This window comes from Calypte anna, chromosome 17, assembly GCF_003957555.1.
Source record: "Calypte anna isolate BGI_N300 chromosome 17, bCalAnn1_v1.p, whole genome shotgun sequence".
Classification (NCBI taxonomy): domain Eukaryota; kingdom Metazoa; phylum Chordata; class Aves; order Apodiformes; family Trochilidae; genus Calypte; species Calypte anna.
Window position 1 is genome coordinate 492317 of NC_044262.1, and position 27349 is coordinate 519665.

The 27349-nt window shown below is 45.4% G+C and overlaps 1 protein-coding gene across 1 annotated transcript in view; it reads right to left on the bottom strand.

Moving 5' to 3' along the window:
• CACNA1B (calcium voltage-gated channel subunit alpha1 B) overlaps nucleotides 1-27349 on the bottom strand; it is a 199011-nt gene that overhangs the window by 35085 nt on the left and 136577 nt on the right. Inside the window, 11 exon segments of the mRNA XM_030461487.1 lie at nucleotides 57-221; nucleotides 1782-1983; nucleotides 2861-2998; nucleotides 3503-3663; nucleotides 5650-5746; nucleotides 12803-12909; nucleotides 14090-14149; nucleotides 15509-15638; nucleotides 18003-18123; nucleotides 19129-19343; nucleotides 20505-21326. Of these exon segments, the coding sequence (XP_030317347.1) occupies nucleotides 57-221; nucleotides 1782-1983; nucleotides 2861-2998; nucleotides 3503-3663; nucleotides 5650-5746; nucleotides 12803-12909; nucleotides 14090-14149; nucleotides 15509-15638; nucleotides 18003-18123; nucleotides 19129-19343; nucleotides 20505-21326 (2218 nt within the window).

Here is a 27349-nt window from a genome sequence, read left to right on the forward strand (position 1 = left end):
GCAAACACCACCTTTGTCAGCCCAAAATGGCAAAGATTCAGCAGCAGCCCACCAACCTTCATCATTAGGACAATGGTGTTGAGAGCAATCATGACCATGATAAAATACTCAAAGGGAGGGGACACCACAAATTTCCACATCTTGTACTGAAAGGATTGCTTGTTCTGAGGCATGTAGCGGGTCAGTGGCTTGGCACTTATGGCGAAGTCTATGCAGGCCCTCTAAAAAACAAAAAGGGGATGAAAAGAATACAAAACAACAACAGCAACAGAAAAAGAAGGTCTGGGAGTCTCTGTAAGTCAGGACATCGCTGGGAGAGCGAGCAGAGCATGTACTGGAGTTGGTATTTCTAAGTGTTCCCACACACAAGGAGAGTCCTGGCTACCCCTGTGAAATGCAGCACAGGATCCCCAAATTCTGACCCTTTTTGGACACTTGCTGACATTTTAAATCCCACAGCACTCCTATGGCCCCCTAGGAGATCACTTTCCATCCCAGCTCTTGGTAGGACCCAATCCCACCCTGGTTAGGGAAGGGAGACATAAATCCACAGGTTCACTTCTGAAACCACTGCCAGATCCTCCTGATACATATTTATAGAACCCAGAGGATTGGTAAAGTTGTTACCTGTGTTTAAAAAGAAGTTTCGTGAAGCTCAGGCGTGTTCTCACCCACAGCAAAACCCACCCAGGTAGTAACATCTCATAAAATGTGAACTGACCTCAACCAATAAATTATCCAACAAATAATACTGGGCGACCTCCAACCCCCCCCAGGTGCCTATTCCTGTTCACATTATTATACTATAAAGCTGCATTAAAACTTGGTTTCTACCCACAAGAGATTTTGATTTTGGAGCATTTCTCATCTCAGATTAGATAGGAATGCAGCCTTAAATTACAGCAGAAGTATTTTCTTCTCAGTTGAAAAATAACGTGGGCAAAACATCTCTAAATATTCTGCTTTATTTTGGACTTTTTTGTTCCTACTGACAAACAATGCACTAACTATTAATCGATTAAAAAAGCATCTCTTTTCATCAAAAATCAGGTTCCAGCTGCAAAGGGAATGAAAAGAGATGGTTCTTTGCAGAACAGGTCACTGAGGCTCTGGGACCCCAGATGAAGGATGTTGCAGATGTTAAAAATCTGCATGGGTTGAGGAGGAAACTGGACCCATCCATGGAAGAAAGATACACAGATGTCACCAACTACAGAAAAAACATCTCCAAATCAGGAGGTTCCTGAGCTGAAAATGTTGGTATTTGTTAGGGGATTGAAGAAAAGCCTCAAAAGTGCTTGCCCTGATCTCACACTCTTCCCAAGGCACCGACTTCTGGATGCTGTCAAGGGGACATCATCTCAGCCAGATCTCCAGCCTGGCTGGAGGAGCTTTCCTCTGGGGAGCCAGAGCCACTGCAGCTCAGGTTGATTTCTGATCTCTAGCCTCTAAAAGGCCAAAAATTCATCTCCTTTCACCCGTCCATGCCTAAGCTAACTTGCAAATCTGTCTTCACTTTGAAGCAGAGTTGTGGCCCCCAGGGACGTGTGACAGTGCTCACGAATGTCAAGCATCCAGGGCTCTCCCTGCTCTTGTTTTTCCACAAAAGCTGAAATAATCTGTCACTTGTATGGTCTGTACACCCCCTCAGGTAAGGGCTGCTCTAAAGCTCCTCCCAGGGCACAGGAGGGATGAGGACTGGGCTGAGGACTGGGCTCCCAGCAGCATCGAGGTGCCCTGAGCCCCCAGGTGCCAACTCCATGTTCAGAAGGCTCTGGTACCTCGTTTTTCTCGAGGCTGCACTCTGACATCACTTTATCTCCTTGCTCTTGGAAGGTGATGATGATTAACGCCACAAAGATGTTGACAAAGAAAAAAGGGAAGACAACAAAATAGACCACGTAAAAGATAGACATTTCCATTCTGTAGCCAGGGCTGGGACCCTGTTCCTCGTAGGTAGCATCCACCGAGTGCTTCAGCACACTGCAAGCAAGGGCAAAGAGAGAAGAAAAGTCAATGAAATCGGTGTGAAGCACCAGTGCCACCCCGAGAGTCACTCACTGGCCTTCACTCACGTGGAGGGTTTTCCACATATGCTCAGGTCAAACTCATTCCCAGCTTTTTGGGGAAAGTGGGAAGAAGTTTTCCTTGAGGATGTTTAGGGAAATCCTTCCTGGTTTCACCATTCTGCAGAATGATGCAGATTTGCTGGGTACAGATCCACTGATCCCCCCTGGCCAAGGGGAGAGGATACAGTCAGATCTGGCTTCTCTTCTCCAGTCAACAGGGATGAAGGGAGGGTGGGAAAAGAAAGGGACTGATGATCTCCAAGTAGAGGTACACAGCGAGGGACTGGAAAAGGGAGGCTGATGCTGTATGTTTTATTCTTTGATTTTACAAAATAAACATCAAACAGGGAGGACAGGAAGACCTGCCATGGAGAAACCCTGAGCATGGACTGTACTCCACATGTCCCAGCAGAAAAGTGTGCCAAAATAAAGTCATATGCTGAACAGTAAATATCATTTTGGGACTGTCATACCCAGCATACTTTCAGCATAGGTCACTGTACTTTTTTCCTCTCATTTTCATTATCAATTGTACACCTGAGAAAGGTGTGCAAGCCCAAAAGACTGGAGCAAGCAAGCTTGAATACTGAGAACTTCCTGAGCATCCCTGGTGCAAGCTCAGAGAACGTCAAGGAAAGTGCAGAGCTCAGTGATTCACCCACTGATCACACAAGGCAAAGGAAAAAATCTTGACTGATAAAATCCTGCTCTTATTGCACAGGTCACCTGCTATTTGTGTGTCCCTCAGAGCTGGGGAAAGCCCATGGCCCCTGCCAGCCCCGTGTACTCACGTGGGCCACCCTTCTCCCGTGGAGACAGTGAAGAGGGTGAGCAGAGCCCACAGCACGTTGTCGTAGTGGAACTCGTATTTTTTCCACTCCCTGGGCTGTGCTTCCACCTCATCTTTTTCATAATCGAGGTACTGACCCCTAGGAAAAACAGAGATTTGGACCAAATGAGAGAATTCAACCAAATCAGCCATTTCTGTGACTGACTGAGGAGCATTGAAAAGCCCCAGGAGCAGAATCCAACCATGCTCTGTATTGAAGACAAATGAAGACACAGCCCTTAGGTTTGCAACACAAGTTAAGGTCATTTTTTCAGCCATTTTAAGCCACAGGAAACATAGAATCATGGGATTTGTTTTGATTGGAAAAGACTTTCAAGATCATCAAGTCCAACCCTTCCCCCAGCACTGCCAAGACCACCCTCACCCCATGTCCCCCAGCACCACATCTCCAGGGTCTGAAACCTCTCCAGGGATGATGGGGACTCCACCCCTGCTCTGAGAAATGAAAGAAACTGTAATCAGGGCATTTCTTCTTTAGGCAAAGCCAGCAATTAACAGTCCCCTACATTGTCTGACCCAGAGAAAACTGGGAAAAAGTCTTGGGGTATTACAACTCCCCCCAGAGCCCCTGTCCCCAGCCTACCTACAGTCCTTCTCCAGCTCCTTGGACTCGTCTGTGCAGTAGAAGAACCTGCCCTTGAAGAGCTGCACAGCAATGACAGCAAAAATGAACATGAAGAGCATGTAAACTATGAGGATGTTGAGGACATTCTTCAAGGAATTCACCACACAGTCAAAGACAGCCTGGGGATGGAGGAGAGGAAGGTTAAGGGCTGGAAAGGAGAAGTGCATCTGACACCTTGACATCCAAGATCTTGGACTGATATTATTATTACCCAGCCTACAACCCAGGGATGGCTCCACAGACCTGCACACCAAGTGTTTGGCCAGGAAACACCATTGCCTCCTCCTCTGCCTCCTCCTCCTGCTTTCCCAGAGAGTTTTGCTGTGCCATTGAGTTGTTCTGGTGATGCTCAGAAAATTTATAGAGATAATCAGAGCTCACTGAGATTAATATTGGTCCTGAGGAAATATTTCCCTGGCCAATTACAAAATGAAAAATGGGCTTGTGCTTCCTTAATTCCCAGTAGATAGGGAAAAGGTGATCACATTTGTTACTCATTGATCATTATCTGAACTGTTTGAAAAGTAAGGAAATATCCCAGCTGCAAAACAACCAAATGCTTTGAATAATTCTTTTCTAATGAACTGTCTATCAAAATTAATTTAGTCAGCACATGTCACTTCTGAACTCCCAGCAAAGGACTTCTCAAATGCACTTATTATTATTATTTGGTTATTAGTCACTGATTCATTGATTCATTGTTCCAAGTAATTTGTAGTTTAATTTTAGTCTGAGAAGTTTGACATAATACCAGAAATTGAGCAGTCTCACTGCCCAAGCACAGTGTTTGTACAATGCTGTTCCTGTTCCTCTGAATGGAAGTGAATAATTCACAAAATTACACCCCTGATACAACCCAAAAATCCTTAATTAAAACACTGGAAATATCTCAAATCACACCATTGATTTTGCTGATCGGTGCAAACAAGAGCATATCCATGGGAAAAATATAATAGAAAGAAGTCTGAAGATAAACCATGTGAATATGACTTCTGCTTCACATAAAGATTTCTCAATAATTGCTTAGAAGTGGTAAAATTACTGTGAAATGGCTTGAAAATAAGGAAGACATTCAATCGAGAGCGAGTGCTCAGCATCCTGCTGCAGGACAGAGCTGCTCTTAAGTGGTTTATGACCCAAGAGCTGCACAATTCCAACTTCTAAACAAATAATGACCATTTCCTACACTGTTCAGCATTACTCTTCTTTACCTTTTGAGGCAAATTCAGTGCTCATAAGAATGCAATCAAATGAAACCAAATTATGCAAGCATGAATCGTGGCTAAGGACAAAAGCAAATCTATACAATACCAAAACCTGATTTTTTTGGTGCTACTCTATGAACACAGGAATTGTCAGACATTTCACCCAGTGCTTTCCCCCACCTCTCCCAGAAACGAGCTTGCAAGCAGTGATGCTTCATGGAGCCATTCTCCATCAGACACCCAAGAGTTCCCAAAAATCCCAGAAATTACTGGATCCTGTAACTCTTTGCCTCCTCTGCTCTTCCAGGGACTGGCTCTATCTCAAAATGTTTTTGAAATGGTGTTGAATAAGTCATTTTTGGACATTACAGTGATCTCACTGTCTAACTTCATAGTCTCAAGATGAAAGGGAGCTGCTATGAAAGCCTCCTCTACAGATACATTCTTTAATAGAAAAGATGAGCAGATTACAAGTCCTCACACAGCACTGACATTTCTCTTTAGACAGACTGTGGAAAACCTTGCAATATTCATACTAAGTTCTCTAGGGAAAGTCAAACACTCCAAAACCTATTTTCTTCTGTATTATTTCCAAGAGCATCACACTTACAGACTGTAATTTAATTTATTTGCACTTTTTTTTTTAAATTTTCTGTTTTTAGAAGTTTAATTTTAACATGGATTCACAAGAATTCATAATATTACACACGATGTTTGCTGAAGAAATGCTTGGAATTTGCCAAACATCTGCACAGCTATTTTGAGAAATCTGGCAGAGAGATTAATTGCAACAAAATAAAAGGGACAGAAATAACTTGGATGAAGTTTTTACTCCAGCAGCTCCACTCCCATTGGCTACAAACCCCCAGAGGAAGGAAAGATTTGTGGTTGCTCTCTAACCTTTAGTTTTGGCAGCCTTTTAATGGTCTTCAGGGGCCTCAGGACCCTCAGGACTCGCAGTGATTTGATGGTGTTGATGTCCTTGCCTTTGGTTCCTCTGCAGGGGATAAAAGGCACAAGAAGAACAGAGGCAATAGTTTGGTCCTCACCTTAGTAACAGAGATACATCCAGTAGGCTTTTGCTTGTGGGTTGGGTTTTGGGGTTTTGTTGGGGTTTTTTTTGGTAGTTTGGAGGTTTTTTTATAGGATTTGGGTGCCATCCTCACCACAGGCACAGGCAGTACTGCTGAGGGCTGCAGATCAACACCTGCCTGGTGTTAATCCCTGCACAGGAGGGAAGCTGAGAGCAGGACATGGTCCTGGCAGCATTCAGCCACTGCTGTTCCCCAGCCTTTGCTTGCTCCCCATCTACTCACCCAGCATCACCCAGGAACTGGTGACCTCCCCACCCCAGCACCCCCTTCCCAGTCAGTGGCCAAAGCTGGGCCAGCAGCACCCCTGGGATGCAGCCACCAGGAGAGGAGGCTCAGGACATCCATCCCAACCCTGGGCAGGAGAAGTGAGAAAGTCACACGTGGTTCTCCTTCCTCCCAGGCTCCTGGGTCAGACAGGAGAACATTTCTGTGTGCTTCTGGCACTTCCCTGGCAGGGATGTTGTCTCTGGACAAGCAGGCAGTGAGCAGGGGGAGCCTTGGTGGTGAGGGACAGACAGGGCTCTCCTGGGGACCAGAGATGCTCTCCTTGCTGTGCCCTCATCCTTGGGTCTCTCTTAGGAATCATGCTGCCAAATCCATGCGGAATCATGTAATATAGAGGCATATTACATGCCCAGGGCAGCTCCCTCCCCAGGCATGCGGGTGCTGGAAGTCACACCTTGGGTTTAGGTTTTGTGAAAACTCTGTGTGAGGCTCAAGACCATTCCTCTTGTTACCATCAAGAGGTTTTGGTTCGTTTTAGGGGAAGGGCAGAGCTCCTTCCCTCGTGCACTTCCCAAATAAACAAGAATTGTTTCCTCCCCACCCACCTCCAACACAGTCACATCTTCTCCTTCCAACCCGACAGCAAGCCCAGACATTCCCCTTCATTTTGCATGAAGTGAAAAATGGGATGAAAATCTTGAACAGATTTTTAGCCATGACAGTTGTAGGTTTGGGTCTGAGACTCTACTGAGGTAACACAGGTGTGAATGAAGAACATGTTGAGCAGACTCTGCTGTACCTACCCTTTCCAAACATTTCTCTTCTCCAAGAGGGAAGCGACAGAAACCTGGGAGAGGTGTGTGCAGGTAGGAGAGACCAAAGCTTCCCCACCCCCTGCTCACAGCCGGCGCTTGCTAGAGGAGACCTGAGATAAAAGCTTCATGGCTGGCTGACCTTGCTTAGCCCTGGAAAGTGTCTTTTTGCAATCTAACCACTTCTAAAGGACTAATAACTCCATACTAACACTGTACTACTCAATGCTACCACTGGAGTAGGATCTGCAACCTGGGAGCCCCCAGTGCTGCCTCCCCTCCTCTCTCCATCTCCCACTCACTGCAGTTGTCCTGAAATGCAAGAAGCAGTGAGACCCCAGGAGTTCAGGGAGGGCTGTGGGCTGTGATCTAATGATTTACACGTTAAACACAAGTTGCCTTTGTATGTGACTTACATAGAAATAGAGGAATAGAATAGAATAGAATGGAAATGGAGGAGAGAGGGATCAGGATGGAGATTTATCTGCCCTCTCCCTCTCTCACCTTTCAGGGATGCTTTAGGGCCATTTTCAGCTGCCTCAGGTGGATGCTGACTGCTAGCATTACTGTAAATCCAGGTGGTTGAGCTAATACTCATGGAGTTACAGGCCTGATTAAAAGCCACAGCAGAACTATTATGTATTTAATAGAAATCATTTTTGATTCTCATTAGGGAGCCTTTAATCTGCTCTGGATGATGCAGACACTGCCAGATCCTCTTCTATTGGCTGTCTCTAGGTTTTAGCACAACTGAAGATCTGGCCCATGTCTAGCTTTGTATCCTTGCTTTCAAATCAGCAGACCTCACCTGGGGTCAAGCAGAACCCCAGAATCCTTCTGAATGGTGCCTTCCAGTGCTCCTGATCCTAGATCTTGACACCTATTTACCCCCCTGCCAGGAATTTGGGGCAAGTAAAAGCTGTGAAGTTCCAGAGGAGAGCACAGACACTTCCCAGGCTCTGGAAGATCCATCTCAGGGCTCAGGGCTGGCTCCAAGCCTGAATCAACAACCTCTGTGGACTTCAGATTTCTAAGAAGGATCAGCAGAGCTCCTGGGGATGTGTGAACAGGGGGTGGGGGGCTCAGCAAATCCTTCTCCTGGGTCTGCAGCACAGGAGGCTGCACCGAGGGCTTGGAGCTGAGGGGCAGAAAGCTCCAGTCCTACAGAATTCCTTCTGCCTGAACAAAGGACACTAACAAGGCTTGATTCTACTCTTTTTTTTCTTTTCTTTTCTTCTTTTTTTTTTTTTTTCTTTTAAGGTTTTCAGGAACCTAAGCTGAAGAAGAGCGTGAGCCAATTAAACATTAATGAGATTTATGACCCAAGTCATACAGAGAATCCTGAAAATCCTCCTTACTTCTTGTCACAGCAAGGCTCCTGCTCCAGGAGAAAGCTTTTTCAACAGACTGATGCTCTGAACTAGAGTGATGCAAATTGCATCTCAACTAAAGAAATCCTCTGTGACAGTTTCAGCCTGTCAAATAAAACCTGAAGGGTTGTTTTCAGGGTTTTTAAGAATCCCCTCTGCTAATATTGGTTTTTACACCTCTCCAAAGCAAAGCCAGATGTCCCACAAAATAAAAGGTCCAGATGGAACGAGGATTCAGTCAAAAAAGTGTATAAACAAACACACGTTTGACCAGACTATTTACTCACAACAAAAATTAATTGCTATGGAAGGACCAGATCGGAGGGAGCTGCAGAGTAACAGCTACAAAATTCCAAAGAGCTACAGAAGAGCAAGCAGGATAAAGACAGACAGCAAACAGAAGCCCAGTGACTTGAAAAAAAGACACCATAAGGGAAAAAAAAAAGAAAAGAAAAGAAAAAAAAACCATTAGGTCAGTTCTGGTTGAATTTGGCCAATTCTGGGTTTTTCTGGGGCAGTTTTTTGCACATGTATTTAAAACATTCAAAATATTGTAAGAGTGCTTTGCATGGCCTTTTTTTTTTTTTTTTCCTTTTAATAAATAAAAAATCCTTTAAAAATTAATAGTTCTTTTAAATGGAAGCTTCTTGTTTCTGCAGCTCCTGCCAGCAGCTCTGATTTCGTGTAACATGGGCCTCTCAGAGTCCTGGCATCAAATATTCAGGGCAGGGTGGAGTCCCTGCTGCCTGCCAGAGAGTGAATTCCTCCAGGGCAGAGTAAATGAGGTCACGCAACTCTGCCCAAGCACAAAGCCCCCCTCTTCCAGGCCCTAAATGATCTGATTCCCTAGACAGAGAACCAAACAAGGACCCAGTTCCCTGGACCACACGGGAGCCCTTCTCTCCCTCCCTTGTTGCTCCATCTCTGGGTCCCTGCCCCATGAGCACCTGCCCAGGGCTGCAGCAGGAGACACAGAACCACAAAATCACTGGGGTTGAAAAAGATTTTTCCATGAGTCCAACCACAAATTAATTCTGCCAACTATTAATCAAACTCTACCAAAGCCATCACCCCCCATGTCCCTCAGCACCACATCTCCAGGACCTGAAACACCTCCAGGGATGATGGGGACTCCAGCCCTGCCCTGGGCAGCCTTTCCAGGGAGAAATTCTTCTCAAATTCCCCCTGGCTCCAACCTCCTCTCAGGGGGTTGCAGAGAGCCACAAGGTCTCCCCTCAGCCTCCTCTGCTCCAGTTTATAACCACTGCCCCTTGTCCTGTTGTTGATCACAATAAATAACAATGCTGTTGAAAAGCCCAATCCTCTGAATGAAAACAAACTGCTGCTTCAAACCTAGTGACTAGGACTTTCATGACCTGCAACCCACACATTTGCAATTTACCCACTAAGGGGTCTCCTCCCATCCTTTTGGTACAAATAGATCTGCTTGTATGGTTTCTGACACTCTGGTCAACACTTTCTGGTCTATTTGGCTTTCCAGTCTGCTTCATTTCTCTGCTTAAAGAAAACTGGGATGAATGAGGACTGTTTAGGAAAAATACATTTCACTGAATAATGAGCACTACAGGGACAAAGGAGTCAATGCAATGGGTGTAACATGGTTGGGTTCCACGGCGGTGAGTGTGTGTACACACATTGGACAGGCATAACAGTGCAGCAAGAGACAGGAATAACATATTACCCCATGAAACTCCTAGAGAGAGATTCCAGCAAGAAGAAGACAAAGAAAGAGCAGAGTCAATGACAAACAGAAACATAAGGCTATACAGTGCCCCCCACACACATCCAGATGTGTGCTGGCAGAGATCCCACCCCTGTCCCACACCCACCAACTCCACCTTCATCAGAATGAACCAGCAGCACCAGGTAACCACACATCCCCCATGGGTTAGCAGGGAAAATGCACCTTCCTCCTCCTCCTGACACGTCGAGAGGTAAGAGCTGGGACTGTCTGACAAATCCTGGTTGCTTTTCCCACAGTAAGGTGAAATTCTGTGCATCTCAGCCACCTTCCTGTTGTTGAAAATGGGAAAACACCACTCCCCTTTGCTGCTACTTGTGGGCTATTTCTAGTGAACAAACAGATTTTACACCTGGGGCTGGTAAGTTCGGATGACAAATGTGCTAGCTTGCTTTGGGCTCCTCTCTGTTTCCATTCCCTTAAAGACTAAAACATGTCTGTATGTTTGTGGCATGTTTATCTCTAGGAAAAGAAAGGGAAACACATTGGAATCCATTGCTAAATGGAAAACATTATTTTACCATCATCATCATCACCATTACTGTTTCTAGTATCTCAATGGGGGACTTGCTTAAAAAAATTATTTATTTTTCAATGACAGTCAAGCAAAGAATAGCTTTGCAAGAGCTACATGCAGCCTGACAGCTGGTTTGAGAGGCTGAGATGGATTTCATGAACCTTTCAGCAAGGACAGATACCATTTTGTGTGCCTAAACAAACACAGGCTGCTGCAATAGCCCAGCTGGAAGCATTTCGGGGAGCTCTGGCTCTCCCAGGTTTTCAGTGACGTGTGTGTTCAGGAAGAAGTTGTTGCACATCACCTTTACAGGACACCAGCAAGGTCAAGAACAAGCACAGGAATTAAATCCCTCCCATGGAGTGGCAGTTGTGTGTTCCTGCAAACAGGAGCTGGTAAAACAGCCACATTAAAGATATTTTTTACAGTGACACTGCTGATGAGTGTCTTAACTCAGTCTGATCACATGCAGCTCTGAAAGATGTTGTGCTCAAGTATTTCATACATGTCTGGTCAAGCTTAAAGAGCAACCTGGTTTTGGATGTCCAATTTTAGGTAAGCGAGGCATTCATCATGCCAGCCCAGCAATTCCATCTCAAGACAGCCTTGGTTCCAACAGAGCACTCAGCTCCTTGGAAAACAAATTTCCAGTGATGAAGTCCTTTAAGAGGGGAAGGCAGCATCCCTCTGAAAAACTTTTTTTGGACATGAATTGGTCCAAGATCTAGACAATTCTTTGGTGTAGGATTGGGCACAGAAAGCCCAAACCAAAACGTCCCCAAGTATGGCTCTTCAACTCAAAGTCACATCAAAAATGTCAATCCCCCTCCTCCTGTCCAGCCACTCCAGGATCAAACTAGCCACGACTTTTTTTTTTTTTACCTATGCAGAATTTGCTATGGAGAAGCTCTAAAACACACATCTCACAGCCATTGTGTGAAAGGAATTTTGACACCTCAGAAAATCAAAAACAGGATCCTGAGAAATATTCTGGGCCAACTTCAACAGAAAGGAATTTTTTAAGCTGCAAGGGCCATGGCAGCATTTCTCATCAGAGGAGCAATGGCTCTGTCTGTCTGCCTAAAAGCTGCTGTCAGGATGAACACACAGGACACACTTCCACAGCTCCTTGCAAAGCTGAATGCTTTTTATCATTAGTAAAACATTGCTAATTTCTTTGCCTTCTCTCATCAGCAGCTCAGCAAAGAGGTGAGTGCAGCTTGGGCCCAGGCTGCTAAATGGTTGCTGTAATTACTTAAGGCTGATTTAGCAGGGGATTCAACTGGCCAGGTCCTGTAGCCTGTTTCCAAGTCACCTCCTCGAATTTTGCAGGAAAACAGCTCTAACACAGCTTTAAGGCTGTGGAAAATTTCTTTCCCTCATCCAACTCTGAGCTCCTCAAGTTCTGAAGAATCTTCATTGCTTTTCCTCTCGTCTCTTCTGAGAAAAATGCTCAGACTAGAAGCTAATCTTCATAGAATCATAGAATTGGCTGGGTTGGAAGGGACCTCAGAGATCATCGAGTCCAACCCTTGAACCACCGTTGCGGTTGCTAGACCATGGCACTGAGTGTCACATCCAGTCTCTTTTTAAATATCTCCAGGGATGGAGAATCCACTACTTCCCTGGGCAGCCCATTCCATCTTCATTTTTTAAAAGCAATTCCTCTGTGTCTGTTGCTTAAAATCCTCCATTACATGAAAGAAGCACATGGGACGTTATTTCATGTCGTGAGTAGAGAGCTGTGATTGAGGGAGGGAGGAAATTAGAAGTGAAACTCCCTGGAAACATTCAGGACCCTGAACAGGAGAGGAGGAGAGAGAAATACCAAAGGCACATGAACCAGAAATATCCATGACTTGGGAAGTAATGTTTTGTAAAGAGTTCACTCAGCTATCAGCTGATTTCATTGACTGTGTTCATAGTAACAACAATTTTTAAAACAAGTGCCTGAAGACACTGCCAAAAAATGTTATAATATGTCCTTGGAAAGAAGTCGGTCAGGGGGTCACAAAAATCTTGGTTCTGTGTTTGAATGAAGAAAAAAGGAAACCATCCTAAAGCTAGGAGAACTTTCAAGAGATTCTGCAACACAAACAGAGGTTTGGGTTTTTTAATTCCTCCCAGCTACAAGATGTTAAAGGGCAGAAACTGAACATTTCACTGAGAAATGGAGCCACAAATTCTATGCTTCCACCAGCTCTGTGCCAGGTTCCTGTCTCCTATGCACCTTATTTCCTAGAGATTGGGATGTCCAAGAAAAATGTACTTACGAGAAGGCAAATGCCACCAAGGCCCCACTGACCACAATGAAGTCCAGGATATTCCACAGGTCACGGAAATAAGAGCCAGGATGAAGTAACAGCCCCAAGTCAATCATCTTTAGAGAAAGCACATCAAAAGAAAGAGTTTGAATAAAATGAAGTACCAAATCAACACCCCTGAGGCACAGGGGAATGTCCTTGAGCAAAAGACCCTTCACAAACTCTTCCTCAGGGCATCACTGAGACACTCAGTCTCGAACAGGCACACAGAGCTCTCTCAAACCTAAAGCTGGAGTCAATAAAACACAATTAAAAGCACAACTGATGAGACTACTTCCTGCTGCAGAGGACTCAGCACAGACATGCATTCAGTTATTGATTTCCCCCCCCAGTCTCTGTGTGAGGCGCCCAAAGAGTTCAATTTAATTCTACCCCAACCCTACCAGATTAGTAGGAAAGAACAACAGGCACCAGATATTACACAAAAAAAGGATGGAAAAGACCCACAACAAAACACAAAAAAGAAATTCTCCTTCTGCAGAGCCCTTGCTGGCAGCTGCTGCTCTACACAGCAGCCTGGATGGCTGAGTCTCTCCTTATGGGGCTGCTAAAGATCTTCCCAAACTGAGTTTCCAAGTCCATGCCAGACATTCTATCTGATTTTCTGAGAGCTTCTGAGAGCCTAGGTAAGGTTGCTTGCCTCACGTAGCTTCAAATCCTTCTATTCACCAAACAAGGAAAAAATCAGTTTCTCCTTTCTGCATCACCTCTTGCATCTTGCTCTGACAGTAAAAACTCCCTCACGACTCCAGAAATAAATTCTGAGTTTCCCAGAACTGTGCTTTCTGAAAAGTTGTTGCCCCACATTCTTAGCAAAACTTATCACTCTGCTGTGAGTAAAGTAGCAAAAGAAATCCTCAACTTTTTGGAACAGGGCAGACCACGAATCAATTGCTATTAATAATCCTGATCAGCATTAAAGGAAAAGAGGAGAATCAGCTGTCTCAGTAAGGTCTCTTGGTCCTTAGCCACACACAGATATTTCTGCACCAGGCACCCACGTTTCTTATCCTCTTACACAACCACAGCTACTAAAGCTGTCCTTATTTTCCTCCATAAGAGTTTAAAGAAATCAAGAGAGCTGCTACAGAAAGGCATCTCTTGTGCACTGCCTGTTCCTCGGCTCAAGCATCACCACCTCCCCAGGCTCTAAGGGATGTCTCACACTCCAACCTCTTTCTCCAGCTTCCCAGAAAGAGTGTAAATCTGAACCTTTTTGCTTGAAAGAATCCTTACCTTGATCACCATCTCAAAGGTAAAGACACCTGTGAATATATAATCCAAGTATTTCAGAGCCTAAATTGAAAAGAGAAACGGGTGTTAGGGGAGAGCACGCACTAAAATAAACTGCAGATTAAAAAAAATAAATAAACAGGCCTGTTCTAGCAATGGGCTATTTGCTACAGTGGGTAAATCTCATCTCAAGGGAAGCACAAACTCGAATCATCTGATTTAAACAGCAGTGTTTTTCCCAGCCCTTGCCAGACTGCAGCACGGGGGCTGCTGGAGCTTGGCTGCACTAAGCAGGCAAAACAGGGACTGCAAATTGAAATATCTGAATATCCTTTTCTAAAGAGCTTATCTGCAGTGTCTGTGTAGCAGCCTGGCTCTCCCTGATGGCAGTGTTATTAAAGAGCTCAGGATAGTGTGAGAGTGGTAAAATCCCTTTAGCAAAGCTGAGTCCACAGCTGTGAAGGAGGAGGAGGAGAGGTTGCTCACAGCTCCTTCAGCTCATTACCAGTACAGGGACTGGTGGATCCTCCTCTGGAAAAAAATCAGTGACCAGATTCAGGAGCAGGAGGCCAGGCCAGGCAGTTCCTGCTCTCTCCTGGTCTGCTCTCTCATGCTCTGAAGCAATCAGTTCCTTCATCTGTTTAAGGGGTGGATGGACACCAGCTCCTCAGGACACATCCTGGTAAATGCAATACCAGTCCATTCCAAGATCTGTAGAGCTCTGAAATGTTAAAATAATTCTGTGGATTCCCACCCACATCAGATCCACATGATTATACCCAGGGAATGGACATTAAGTCAGTATAAACATCAGATGATATCTGCATACTGTGAGTATCTACACATCCAAAATTAGGCAACTGCATCTGGCAACTTCTACACTTAGTCTTCAATTCTGTAGTCCCTGGTATCTGAATTGTCCATGTAAGGGTCACCAACTTCTGTGCCAATGTCCTCCTGTGAACAAGCTTGAAAAGACACTCAGATCTCTGCTTCATGATTGCTCCAGGGCTCTGTGCTGTCACAGAAGAGGTGTCCCCCTCCTGCTTCTGCTCCCACCAGCACCCTTCCATATACATGAAGGGTGGAGCAGGGATCTTAGGACAAGGTCAGCCCTGGCTTGTGGCTGAAGAGCCCTTCCCACTGCTGAGTGATGTTTACCTTCCTCCAGGTAAAGCACATCACCCAAACCATCAGTAATTGCCCAGGTTCTCAAACTCAGGTCTGGCTGAAACAGCAAAAAGGGACAGGAACTGTGAGCACTTTGTCAGTGGCACAAACTGCTGTGGGTGTGCAGCCAAAGGAAGCTCCAGGCTGGCACTTCCCAGTGCCCCGAGTTATTCCTTGGGAGTGGGCACATCACACGTAAACTGCTGGGAGAGGCAGAACAAGTGGGCTGTGGCTGTGTGTGTTTGTACTCACATCATTCCTTGGGGACTCAGCTTGGACAGGGTCTTCTGCAGCCAGGGCAATGCTGCTGAGGGCTATGACGATGAGGATCACCATCTCGAAGTAGCGCAGGTTGACGATGTAGTGGAAGAGGCGCCGGATCCTGCAACCCAGAGAAGCAGAGGGGAGGGCAACTCAGGGGCTGCAGGTCAGGAGAAGGCTGTGACCAACCAGCAGAGGGAAAACAGCACCCTTAGGGCTCCTGCTACAAAGCCCCAGATCAATGGCTTGGAACACCAGTTTGCAGCAGGTCTGTGGGGAGATGTGAAGGCACTGAGCATCCCTGCGCTGCTCCCCAGCCCCTCTGCAAAGCAGGGACTTCCATCCATCTGTCAGAAGGGCACTGAGAGCTTCCCAGCACTCAGACTCAGCTCTGCAAATTCTGTTTACATATTCCCCCATCCTTTCCACTTTGAACCCACAGGCTAAAGTCCTCTAAGTTTCAAGCTAGGTTTGAAATCCTTTTAATACCAACTAATCCCTTCAAAATTGAGATACGGGCTATGAACTTTGAGACTCTTAGCTCAAACTGGCTCTGTAACTATGAGTATTACTTCTACGAGTCCCTTGCCAACTACCCCTGTCTGCACTTCATTCTAAGATGTGCTCTGTAAGCTGCAAAAATACTTCACAGTAATGTATTTGATTACTTTGACCCTATCTCCCTATTTAGGACCCTTCCTCCTAAATTGTGGCCAAGAAAAGTGACAAGTGCTTCAAGTTCCAAGCAATGTGAAACTGTTCACAAATTTCAGCCAATAACTTACCTGACCAAACACTCAGCACTCACAAACACTCAGCTCCACAGGGCACTCCACACCTGCACTGTATTTGTCAGCTGAATAAAGGACTTGGGTTCTGCCTGACAATCGATTTATTTGTGTAAATTGCAAACAACTTTGTTATCTGAGAATGCAATTCAGATACTAGATCACATTTTCTCTAAGCAACTACATCACATTTTCTCTGAGCCACTAGAATTAAAATGCATCTTTTCCATCTACTTATATATCTTCTTTTCTCTGGATTGCTAATGGACTCAGAATGAAAGAGTACCAAATACCAAGGAAACAGATTTGATACAAGATAAGGTGAAGAAAAGTGCTTTTGTGAATCCCTGAACTCTGGTCATCAAACTGACAGATGATGATCATCATCTCTGTGCTCCATAAATCCATGCAAGTGAAAGGCAACATTTTCAATAACATCTGTAATAACATCAGACTCAATTCATTGAAAAATAACAAGTCCCTATTTTTAGATCTTCATCATTCATAACCAGCAGTGAGATGTGGGAGCATTTGTAAACTGCCAGTGGTGCTCCAGAAATCATTTTAAATGCAAATCTGCTTTAAGGAGGTGGTGGCACTTGTAAAGGAATACTTTGCATTCATGCTTCTCAAATCTGCTTTGCCCACCAGCAGTGCCAGGGTCATGCATCCCCAGAGGGACTGGGCTTGGGAGATGTCAGCAACAGATTAGCAAGAGATAAGCAACAGCACCTTCCAGTAAAGCTGGGAAGGGACTTTGGACAAGGGTCTGGAGGGATGGGATGAGGGGGAATGACTTTAACCTGGCAGAGAGGAGACTGAGGTTGGACATGAGGAAGAAATTCTTTGGTGTGAGGGTGCTGAGCCCCAGGGTGCCCCCAGAAGCTGTGGCTGCCCCATCCCTGGCAGTGTTGAAGGAATCTGAACATGCAGAGTAAAACCTCCATGAGCAAGAGCAAGGAGCTGCCCAAGTCTACCTGAGCCAGAGAAATGATCACATCTGCTCCCAGCAGGTCCCTGGGTTGGCAGAAGTCACCAACGCCCTCCACTGCCCTCAGTTACTGCTTACAATGACTCAGAAGCCTTCATGTTATGATTATTACAACCCTGCTGCTCTTGTCTAGTCCTGCAGCCCTTCAGAACAACATATTCAGTATTTACAGGCTTTGAGTACAAAGCTCCCCAGGAGGCAGAGATGTCTGAAGCAGAAGAAATGCTGTAATCCCAACAGATCCCACAGGCTGTACTCTCTGCCTTGGCAAATGAAAAATATTCATGTTTTTCCCAGAAGAACAAAGTTTTCAGTGATGTGAGGGTATGAAGAAGAAAAAAGCTGAAGAAATTCCAGCTGAGGAACCTGCCCAGGATTGGTCAGCAACAAGATCAGCTCCCAACCTGCTTCTGCGGAGAATTTTTCCCAGTCACTGTCCCTGCTCCCACCCTTAGTGAGCTACAGCCAAGCAGACAATTGCCATCCACAGGGCAGTTTGGAAGGGTCACCTTGTCCTCATCTTGGCAATTTACCCCCCCAGGAAAGCTCAGCTGAAAGGCAGCATCTGCTCTGCAGCCTACACAAGCTCTGACTCAGTTTCCCAAAGTGTCTGAGTGGCAGAGATGAAGCTCAGACTGTGCTGTGAATACCCACACCCAGAACCCCTGTAACCCACACGTGGTGTCAGAAGAGTCAGAGGACTTACGGGTTTGTGGGGCTGAGGATAAACATGGAGCTGTAAGGCAAGATTGGTTTAGGCCCATTTTTTGTCAAGTCATCGACGTCTTTCTTCTCCTCTGTTTTACTTTCAAATTCAACGTTGTTCACTGGAAGGGGAATTTAAGGAAAGGGAAACAAGAGAGTTAAAAATCTTCAGCAAAGAGCCCTGGGAGGTGTTGATTAAAGGTGATGAGCAATCATTTGGTTACTGTCACAGCTCCTTTCAACAGCCTGGTACAGCAAAGAAACCTTAACTCTTATTTATAGAACAGCAAACAAACTGGGGATGGAAATCCTGGTTCAAATACCAGAAATTATTAGGGAGAGAGGATCAGCTGGGGATTCTTGGGAAGAAGAAGAAAAAAAAAGAGCAAGTCTAAGCAGCCACATCATTCTGTATCCTCTCCCATAGATCAGCAGCACAATTGGATTTGGAATGTTCAAGAGAGCAAACTCATAGGTGAGCTTTCAGAATTTTAATAATTTTTAACAATTTTTTATGCTGTTGAACTTCCCAGCACTAGGAAAAGAGACTCAGGAGGGACTCCCTGGACCCCCTAAGCTCTGTGCCTGCACAGCTTTGGCAGAGCTCCCCGTGCTTCAAGGTGTCAAGCTCCATCTCTCATCAGGTTTTTAACTTACATGATCCTCTTCTAGAAGATTGTTCTGAGTTTCAGTCCCAAAGGCTAGAGGTACATTCTCTCTGGTTTCCATCCTAAATTTACTTGCAGGGGTTTATAGGATAATTTACTTACAATAATTTCCATTATATGAACTGGAAAACACTTTATGCTGCAAATTCTCTTCTTAGCAGTACATTTACACTTACCTATTAATTCACAGGACTTAGAATCCAAAAACTCCTCCCACTTCTAGTGTCTTAGGTACAGGGGGTTTATTACTTTTTATTTTATTTTGCAACAAAATGACATTTCATTTTGAGTGAGTGACACATTCAATAAAGTCCTTATTTTATCTCAAGCCAGATACACAGGAAATGGCTGGGAAAGAAGGAGACTGATAAATCGTGATTGACAGGGGCTGAGTATTGCAATACAGTAAAATTTCTGGCAATTTCTCAGCAAGAAAATCAGGAGGAGAACGGGACTCACTTGGTATGACAGTGGTTTCCCCTGGTGGGGCAGTGATGGTGACAGGGATGTTCACAGTGGTGGTTTTGTCCAGAGGGGGCTGGATCATCCGTGTCACATTCTTCTGGTTGTCAGCATCCTCTGGCTGCTCTGGCACTTTCTGCAGATAGGTGCTGGGAAGGGTGTGCACGGGGACACTCACACTTCCACTAGCCTCAATCTCAAACTGATTCTCCCTAAGGCAGAAAAAACAGATTTTATTAAATAATATGGCTTCAGAAGGATTCAGAGAGCGTCTAGAACCTCATGCTAGGTCTGACAGGCTGTTTCTTTCATGGAAAGAAGAGTCACAGACTTCAGGACAACTTAGAGAACATAGAATGGGACCTTTTCCTCTTTTCCCACATCCAAACACAGAATTGAGAAAAACTGTGCCACCAAATCTCAACTTATCCACTTTAATGAGACTTGGAACTGAGGTTCGTAAGCAAGGACACATGGAACTTGCATGTAACTGCCATGAGCTTTCCAGTATCAGCTGCTGTCTGAACAGGGTCTGATTTCTGTTTCTTAAGGTTCTCCTGAGGCCTTATTTAAATTTGGTGGTGTGTTTTCCAGCCCTAAACCACTCTGTCATCTTGCTGGAAGCAGCTAAAGAGCTCCTGCACTCCTCTGCTGCGTTTCAGTGGGGAGAAAAGCAAACCTGGGCCCATGATCAAACCATAGAGCATGCAAAGTGTTTTGAGATCCAAGTGAAATGAAGATAATATAGACAGGAAAATTATTATCTCAGAGCCACTCACAGCTCTCCAAGGTGACATGAACTCTATTCTAAAAAATCCCTCTGAGATCTCTTTTCCATCAGACTAATAATGCTGAAAAGGCAATCTATCCTTCTTTATTAACTCCTCTTAATGCTTCACAAGCACTATTTTTTTTCTCACTTGACTTCTCTAAGAATTAAACCAAGTGGGGTACATCATCGTTCTTAATGGAAGAAGCCATGTGCTGTAACAAGTGGTGATGCAGCTGAGAGGCTGAAAAAAGAAGAAACCCAAAGGGGGATAAGCAAGACTGGATGCCACTTAAAAAGATGTCCCTCAGAAACTTCCTTCAGGGGCTGTAAAATTCCCTGTTCCACATTATCTCCTAGAGGGTCTGTTGGTATTTACAGCAAGGATATCTCCTCCCTTCATCCTAAGTTATTCTGTGGGCCACCACGGACCAAAATCAGCTTTGGGAGGCTGTTAGTGAATCAAGCACAGCGGACCTGGGGGCTGTGGTGTGAGTGCAAGAACAGCAAGGGACATCATGGAGAGGAGAATAAACAATTTCCTGAAACGTGTCCTGGGTCCCACACCCCCAATGCTGTCCCCAGGATGAGTCCTACCACTCACTTGGGCTGGTGGTTCCGGTGCTCCTTCTCACCAGCCTCCCCTTCCTTCTCCCCGTTCTCCTTCTCCACCGACTCGTAGGTCGACAGGGCCCTGTTCCTGAACCTGTGCCTCCTGTGAGGTTCTTCTCCGTTCTCGCCCTTGGATCCGGGTTCTCCTTCCCGGTTCCCAGACCTGGACCCTCCCCGGTGTCGGGAGCGCCGCTCGCTCCTGGTGCCGTTGGCGGTGCCGTTGCCCTCCTTGCCTTGCCGCTCGGCAGCGTGCCGGTGAGCGCGGTGCCTGCGGTGCTCCTTCTCAGCCCCTTCCTCCACAGACCCCCGTCGGTGGTGCCTCTTCCCCCCTTCCTGCCCCCGGCTGCGGTCGCTTTTCCCTTCCTTAATCCCTCCTTCCACCTCCTTGCTGCGGCTGCGGTGCTGCCTGTGCCTCTCCTCCTTGTGGCCGACCCCGGGTTCCCCGTTCTCCTCTTTGGTCCCATCGCCCTTCTCCTGCTCTCCCAGTTTCTCCTTATCCCGGTGCCGGTGATGCTTCCGTGGAGCTTCCGCCCCGTCGGCAGAGCTGCCTTTGGGCTGCTCCCCGTCCTGCACATCCCCAGGGCTCAGCTTGCTGATGTTGTTCCTGCCCTCGCTCCGGGGCTCCACCACCAGGGGCCGATCCAGATGGGTTTTCATGTCTGGCCTGATGTGCAGGGTGGTTGCGTAGCGCACCCGCTCCTCGGGGTCCAGCTCGTTGTACAGCGCCTCGCAGCTGGCGCGGAAGTTGTGCATCCGGATCTGGCTGGTCCTCTGCTCCCAGACAGACTTGGATTTGGAGGAGTTCTGCTGCTTGCTGAGGAGGGGAAGAAGGGGAAAAGTGAGCATGCAACTTTGCAACAAGTCCCTAAAAAGCAACAACAACAAAAAATTTAAAAAAGGAATTTTTGTTTTCGTATCGGAGATGGGGGGTCAGGGAGCAGCTGAGCCAAAGAGATCGTAGGGGATGGAGAGAGAATGGCTGGCAGGAGACATGAGCAGGGAAAGCCAGCAGGATCATCAGTGTTAGTTTGCTCCCACAGATGTTAGGCACTATGGAACAGGCCCTCTGGAAAGGAGTTATCTTGATTTCTAAAACACTCCCATCCCCCCTTGGAAACCTTGAGGATGGTCTGGAGGGTTCAAGTTTCTACACACAAAAACCCCTCTAGCACAGCCAGAGCTTTCCTGCAGCCCACAAGGAGCAGCATCCTCCTCCTCCCCACCTGGAAACCTCTGGATGAGCAGATCAGCAGCGAGCAGGAGATGTGTGTTTGGAGCTGAGGATTGGACCTGGCACCCTGCCACCAGCCCCTTCCCACCCCCAAGGGGTCCCTCCTGTTCCAGGCTGCACCCCCCTCACCAGGTTGGGCAAGAACTTGTCATTTCTTTTTGGTTCAGCATTACAAAAGCCTGAGCTACTGTCATGAGCTGATCCCCCTGGTTTTAGAGGGAACTGAGTAACATGCAAAGCCCAGACCTACCCTTTGGTAGCCTGGGCCCAGCTGCTGGTTTGTGCTTTGAACAGCCAGAGGGAGCTGTCAGCACTGCAGGGAGAACGAGTAATACCAAGTTAGAGCTGGGAAAGTGCCCTTATGCTGACTGAAGCCTTCCATTTATCTCCAAGCCAAGAGCACAGAGCAGAACACAGCCTTGTGCTCCCTGTGCCCCATCCCATGCTCTGTTTCCATGGGACAGGCACCAAGCAGGGGTAGGACACAGAGCCCCAGTCTCCCTGCAGGAGTATCCAACATAAAGCACACAATAAATCAACAGGCAGCTTCCACAGAGACAGCCCCTCCCCATCAGTGCCTGTGCTGAGCCCATCAAAGCCAAGAAAAAAGGAAAAACACCTAAATAGGATTGGATGTGGTGAGGAGAAAGGTTGAGGATGCAGAGCTGGTGCTCCTCATGCAGGGCAGAGGAAACAGAACCTGATAGTTCTGACACAGGGGTCTCACTTTTCCAGTTGTTTTTTGTTTACTCCAAGAATATAAATCAGCCTTTAATATATCTCTGAGGGGCTAAAGCTTCCACTGTAATTCACTCATGGCTAACTGGATGGTGCTGCCAGGCACAGACACCACTTAGAACCTGGAGAAACCAGGTAACACCTGTATTAACTACACCTATTCTGCCAAAATCCCTTCAGACATTACAGACACCAGTTTCTCAGCACCTAGAAAAAGTGATGGAACCTTAACACTGACACAAGCAGTGACTGCCAGACTACAGGACATGGCCACCCCCTGGCTCTGGTCACTAACAGAGGTACCAACTGCATTCTCCCTTCTTTCTACATGAGGAGACATCAGAAAAAAAAAAAAATAATCAGAAAACCTGAAACACAATAAAAACACCATGAGGAAGCAGGAAACCTGCCTGCAAGCTCATGGTCAGATTCAAACCAGTGAGGAACAGCAGAAGCAAGTGCCAGTGCACATCAAGTCAGCTGTAGGAAAGGGAGGTAAAGCAACTGAGCAGGTTGGTCCCTCTGGGAATGGTGTTTTAGAGTTTCTAGAGCCAAAGCAGCAGCAATGGGAGAGAATGGGTCACCTGCTTGTCCAAATAAATTCATCTGATTCACTTTTTGCACGTTCCCCCAGGAACTGCATGTGCACACGTGTGACAGCTTCTCTCGTGCTGCTTGCAGGGGAGAGCTTTTAAACTCAGGGCTGGCACAACAGGAATGTCACCTCACAGCTTCATTACAGATGCCTGTGAGGACACCGTGCCCACAAACTACATGAAAAATAGCAGAAGAGATGGAAAAAAATAACCAGGGCAAAACCATTTCCTCCACATCCTCCAGCCTTTGGTCCAGTCAATTACCAGTGCAGACACAACCCATCTGCAGTGCAAGCACCACAGGCTGCAGCAGAGCAGGACTTGTCCAAACTGATAAAAAAAATGAACCTTTGTGATAACAAATATTTTTTGCCACAAGAGAAAACTATCTACTTATGAAGCCAACTCCTTATCTGAAATCCTGTTCCCTCTTTACTTCATAAACCTCTTTGGAATCCATTAAGCAAACTGTAATCATCACTTCTGACTTACAGCCATGGTACAAAGATTAATGCTAATTCACTTCATGATTACTTCCCACCTCTATTTTCTGTCCACGGAATGTTTCAGACTCCTTGAAGGGTACAGGCAATATACTCAGTTTTCAGATCCCCTCAGCTTGAAATGCTGTCACAGTTACTACTGCCAATGTGCTTCTCTAAGAGCTCCACTGATTTGGCTGGGATTAGAGAAGCCAGCAGCCAAACAACTGCCTGTGGCTAAAAGGAAAACCAAACCATCCATGCAGGATCAAATAAAATTTATATTAATGACACAGTGACTAATACTGGCATAAATAAAATGCAACCACTGTGTGGATTGTTCAAGAAAGGAAAGCATACTTTTAGTTATTTTCTAATCTTAGGGTATTCCTTAATGATTGAAGATTTAATTATCATAACCTTTTAACACAGTTAATAGTATTTGGCTTCCCAGACCTACTGGTTTAATCAGCCACATAAATGCAATCCTTAAAATTGGTCTTTAGTAAACAGTGAGTGAAAGCTGGCTATGAACATTATCATTTGATGTTAATAATACCTACACATTAGACTGTGGCTATGAAAGAATATGTTCTGATCACAGAGGAAATGGAATTTCTGGTTAAAATACAAGTTTCGACAGAAAATGCCCAAAACCTTTCCACTAAAATCCTATTTTCTGTTGACAAACTTGGAGCAGCTCTCTCCCTGTTTTGATTTTCCATTGGGAAGACAGGCATGCACAAAGCAGAATGTTTTATCTCTGGTTCAATAAAACAATTTTCTCTCAGCTGAATGCATAACTAGTGTTTAAATTTGCTTCACCAGTGACCCTGGGAGCTGCTGCTCGGATGCTTTAAGCTCCTTCTCTTCTTTCTGAGCTCCCTCTCTTGCCTGAGCTCCCCAGGGAGATGCTGGGTGCTCCCCCTGTGAGCTGGGGCACCCCAGAAATGCCAATAACAGGGACTGGTGCAGCCTCTTCCAATATTATTTTGTAATGTGATTTTGGGTTTAGGTATTAGATCTTTTGATATTGCAGCTTCTCAGAAAACTGCTGGGTTTTTTCATAGTATTTCGCATTAGTTACCAACTCAGGAGTTTGAATGTGGTGGAAACCAAAGATAACACAAAGACAACGTGTGTCACATCCTCACGTTCAGAAACTTGCTACTGGAATTTCTGTAATTTAGCAATTTAGCCCATCACAGACACCAACTTCCCAGATCAAGGATGTTCACTGAACACCACAGGTTGCATTTAGTGTATATTTATTATCTTGGGACTGAAAACCTGACTATCCCTACAGGAACCCTACAGGAAAGCTGTTAGTTAGCAAAAGTTTTATTCTAGAGAATGCTTTAGGACCATGGCAGTGACTGACACCTATGGATGCTCTCAGAAATAAACAACACACTGCAATACAAAAACCACAAGTTCTCAGATGCATCGTTTTGAGTTTCATCAGCCACTGCAATGTCAGGGTTTGGATTCACAGGAAAATTCAGCATCTCATTGCTCTTTAATACTTAGTATTGGAAAAATACAACATACTGACTTTGCAGTGTGTCACCACCTATGGACATTTAAATTAGTCCCCAACTACAGTATATATCTTAGATAAATGCTGGTCTACTTTAAAGAATAAAGGATATCTATTTAATTACCTCTCCTCAGTGAGCTGAAAATGGAATTACAATTTCATTCTGCTTGTGCACTGCTTGTATCATAAATTTGTTAGAGCACAAATGCACAAGAAAATGACTCACCTTGATAGTTTTCTTTATTATTTTTAAATTTATTAATATAAAAATAGCTCCAATATTTTATCTTTAGTGTCTTACTGATTTTTTTTAAATAATCAAAAAATAATATGGAAGGAAAAAACCCAACCCTCTGTATCTCAAAAGATTTTTTAATCAGCTTTGCTCTTTCAGAACTGGTGTCTGTGGTTTTGATGATCCTGCTTCTTACTGACATTACAGGCACACAGTAATTTATGCTGTTTGAGCAACCTAAGGGAGGAAAAAAGCACAGGGATTTTGTGCACCTGTTAAAAGCTCTTTTAGATTAGTAGATTGCAGTTCAAATTCCATCTGTGCACAGAAATTAGACCATTTATCTTTCAGTATAATTACAGCACCAGCACTCACAGAGGGCAGAAAAAGAGTGGTACAAAGGCATCCTGAACCTGTACAAATACTCAGACAGGGAGAGGGAGCCCACTGCACCTGTGTGTTCCTAAGAGCCATTTTTCCACTTTATCTCTTTGGATTTTATATAAAAAACAAATTTCTAATGACTTCTATACCAAGGAAATGAGACCTTCAGATATCTTTGCATTCAGAGGGGATGTACTGCTGCTCTGGGATGGCTGCTACCTGCATATATTGCACACTCGTATGGGGTCTAGTCATTAATTTAATCAAAACAAGAGATTTTGCTGGGGAAATGCTCTTTAGACACCCACAGAGAAAAAAATGCACACTCAGCTCATGTCAAAACCATCCTGGTTTGCATAGGAAATCAAATCACTGCCCAGACAGTGCATAGAAATGTTCAAGAGGATGAGACTCCTCAGCAACAGCTTTTTGCAGTAAAAATTTATTCTGTTCAGAGAACAGATGTGAGTCAGATCTGCAAAAGAAGCCTCTGTTATACTGTCTCATTGCTGGTGGGGAGTCAGCAACAAACCTGAGCAGCAAACGCCTCCAGATGTGGGCAAACCCCCCTCCCATGGGGAGTTCAGCAGCTGCAGTTTGATTTCACCTTGCTAAAAGGCAGCTCTGCCTCTGGAAATCTGGAAAAGGGACCAAATTCTTCACTCTTCCAGACTCTCTTCCTAATTGTGCAAACATTGCTTCAGACCAGTGTGGTGCTACTGGTACGGGAGTGAATTCCAGTGATGGGGAGGTTGGCAGAACCTCTCCTCCACCACCACCACCACCTCCACCCATCCCTTCCCTCCTGCCAGGCAGGAGGGCTTGAGGAGAGACCCAATGGGCAGCAGACCTCTGTCCAAACCTTTCTGTCTGTCGAGAGCCCTGGCAGCCAGGAAGAAAGGAGCCAAAAGCTGCCTTAGGGTCTAGTCTGCTCCCCTGTTTTTCACTGTCCCAACCCCAAGAGGTCTCAGACCTCACAACACACATATCACACCTCATCCTGCAAGTCACAAAAGTCCAGTCCTGACCACAGAAGCTAAACTCCCCCATCATGTCACCATTATTTTTAACACAAACATGCCTAAGATCCACCAGTGGACAAGGAATCCCAAAACACCTAGGGAAAAAGGAAAATGTCAGGAAGCTGGTGGAAAGATCTTCACTGTGCCTTTGGTACCTGCTCTGGTGTGCACATAAGGACAAACCCACTCGTGTTTGGTTGCACTTACTTGTGTCTCCAAAAGCATTAAAGAAGAAAGACAATGTCAAAGGTCAAAATATTACCCAAAGCACAGACACCAAGATGTGTTGATGAGAAGCTGATGAGGAGTTTTGTTGTATTAGTCAGCAGGGAATAATGGGATTTTCTACAAACCTGCATTGGTGTCAAAGCACACCCATGAGTCACAGCAAAGCCAGCAGGATTGGTTTGTTAGGAAGTGCGTGGGGTGAATGGAAGGTCTGCCACAGTGCTTGCTCAACCACAGGTACATAGGAGCTTGCTGAGTGCCTCATTTTTACAGTATCTGCAGCTTTAATTCCAACTCAAGAAGGTTGGAGGGCACAGACATCATCAGTGCTCTTGTAAATTTCCCAAAGATGTTTATGCAGGATTTTCCATTTGGGTCCAA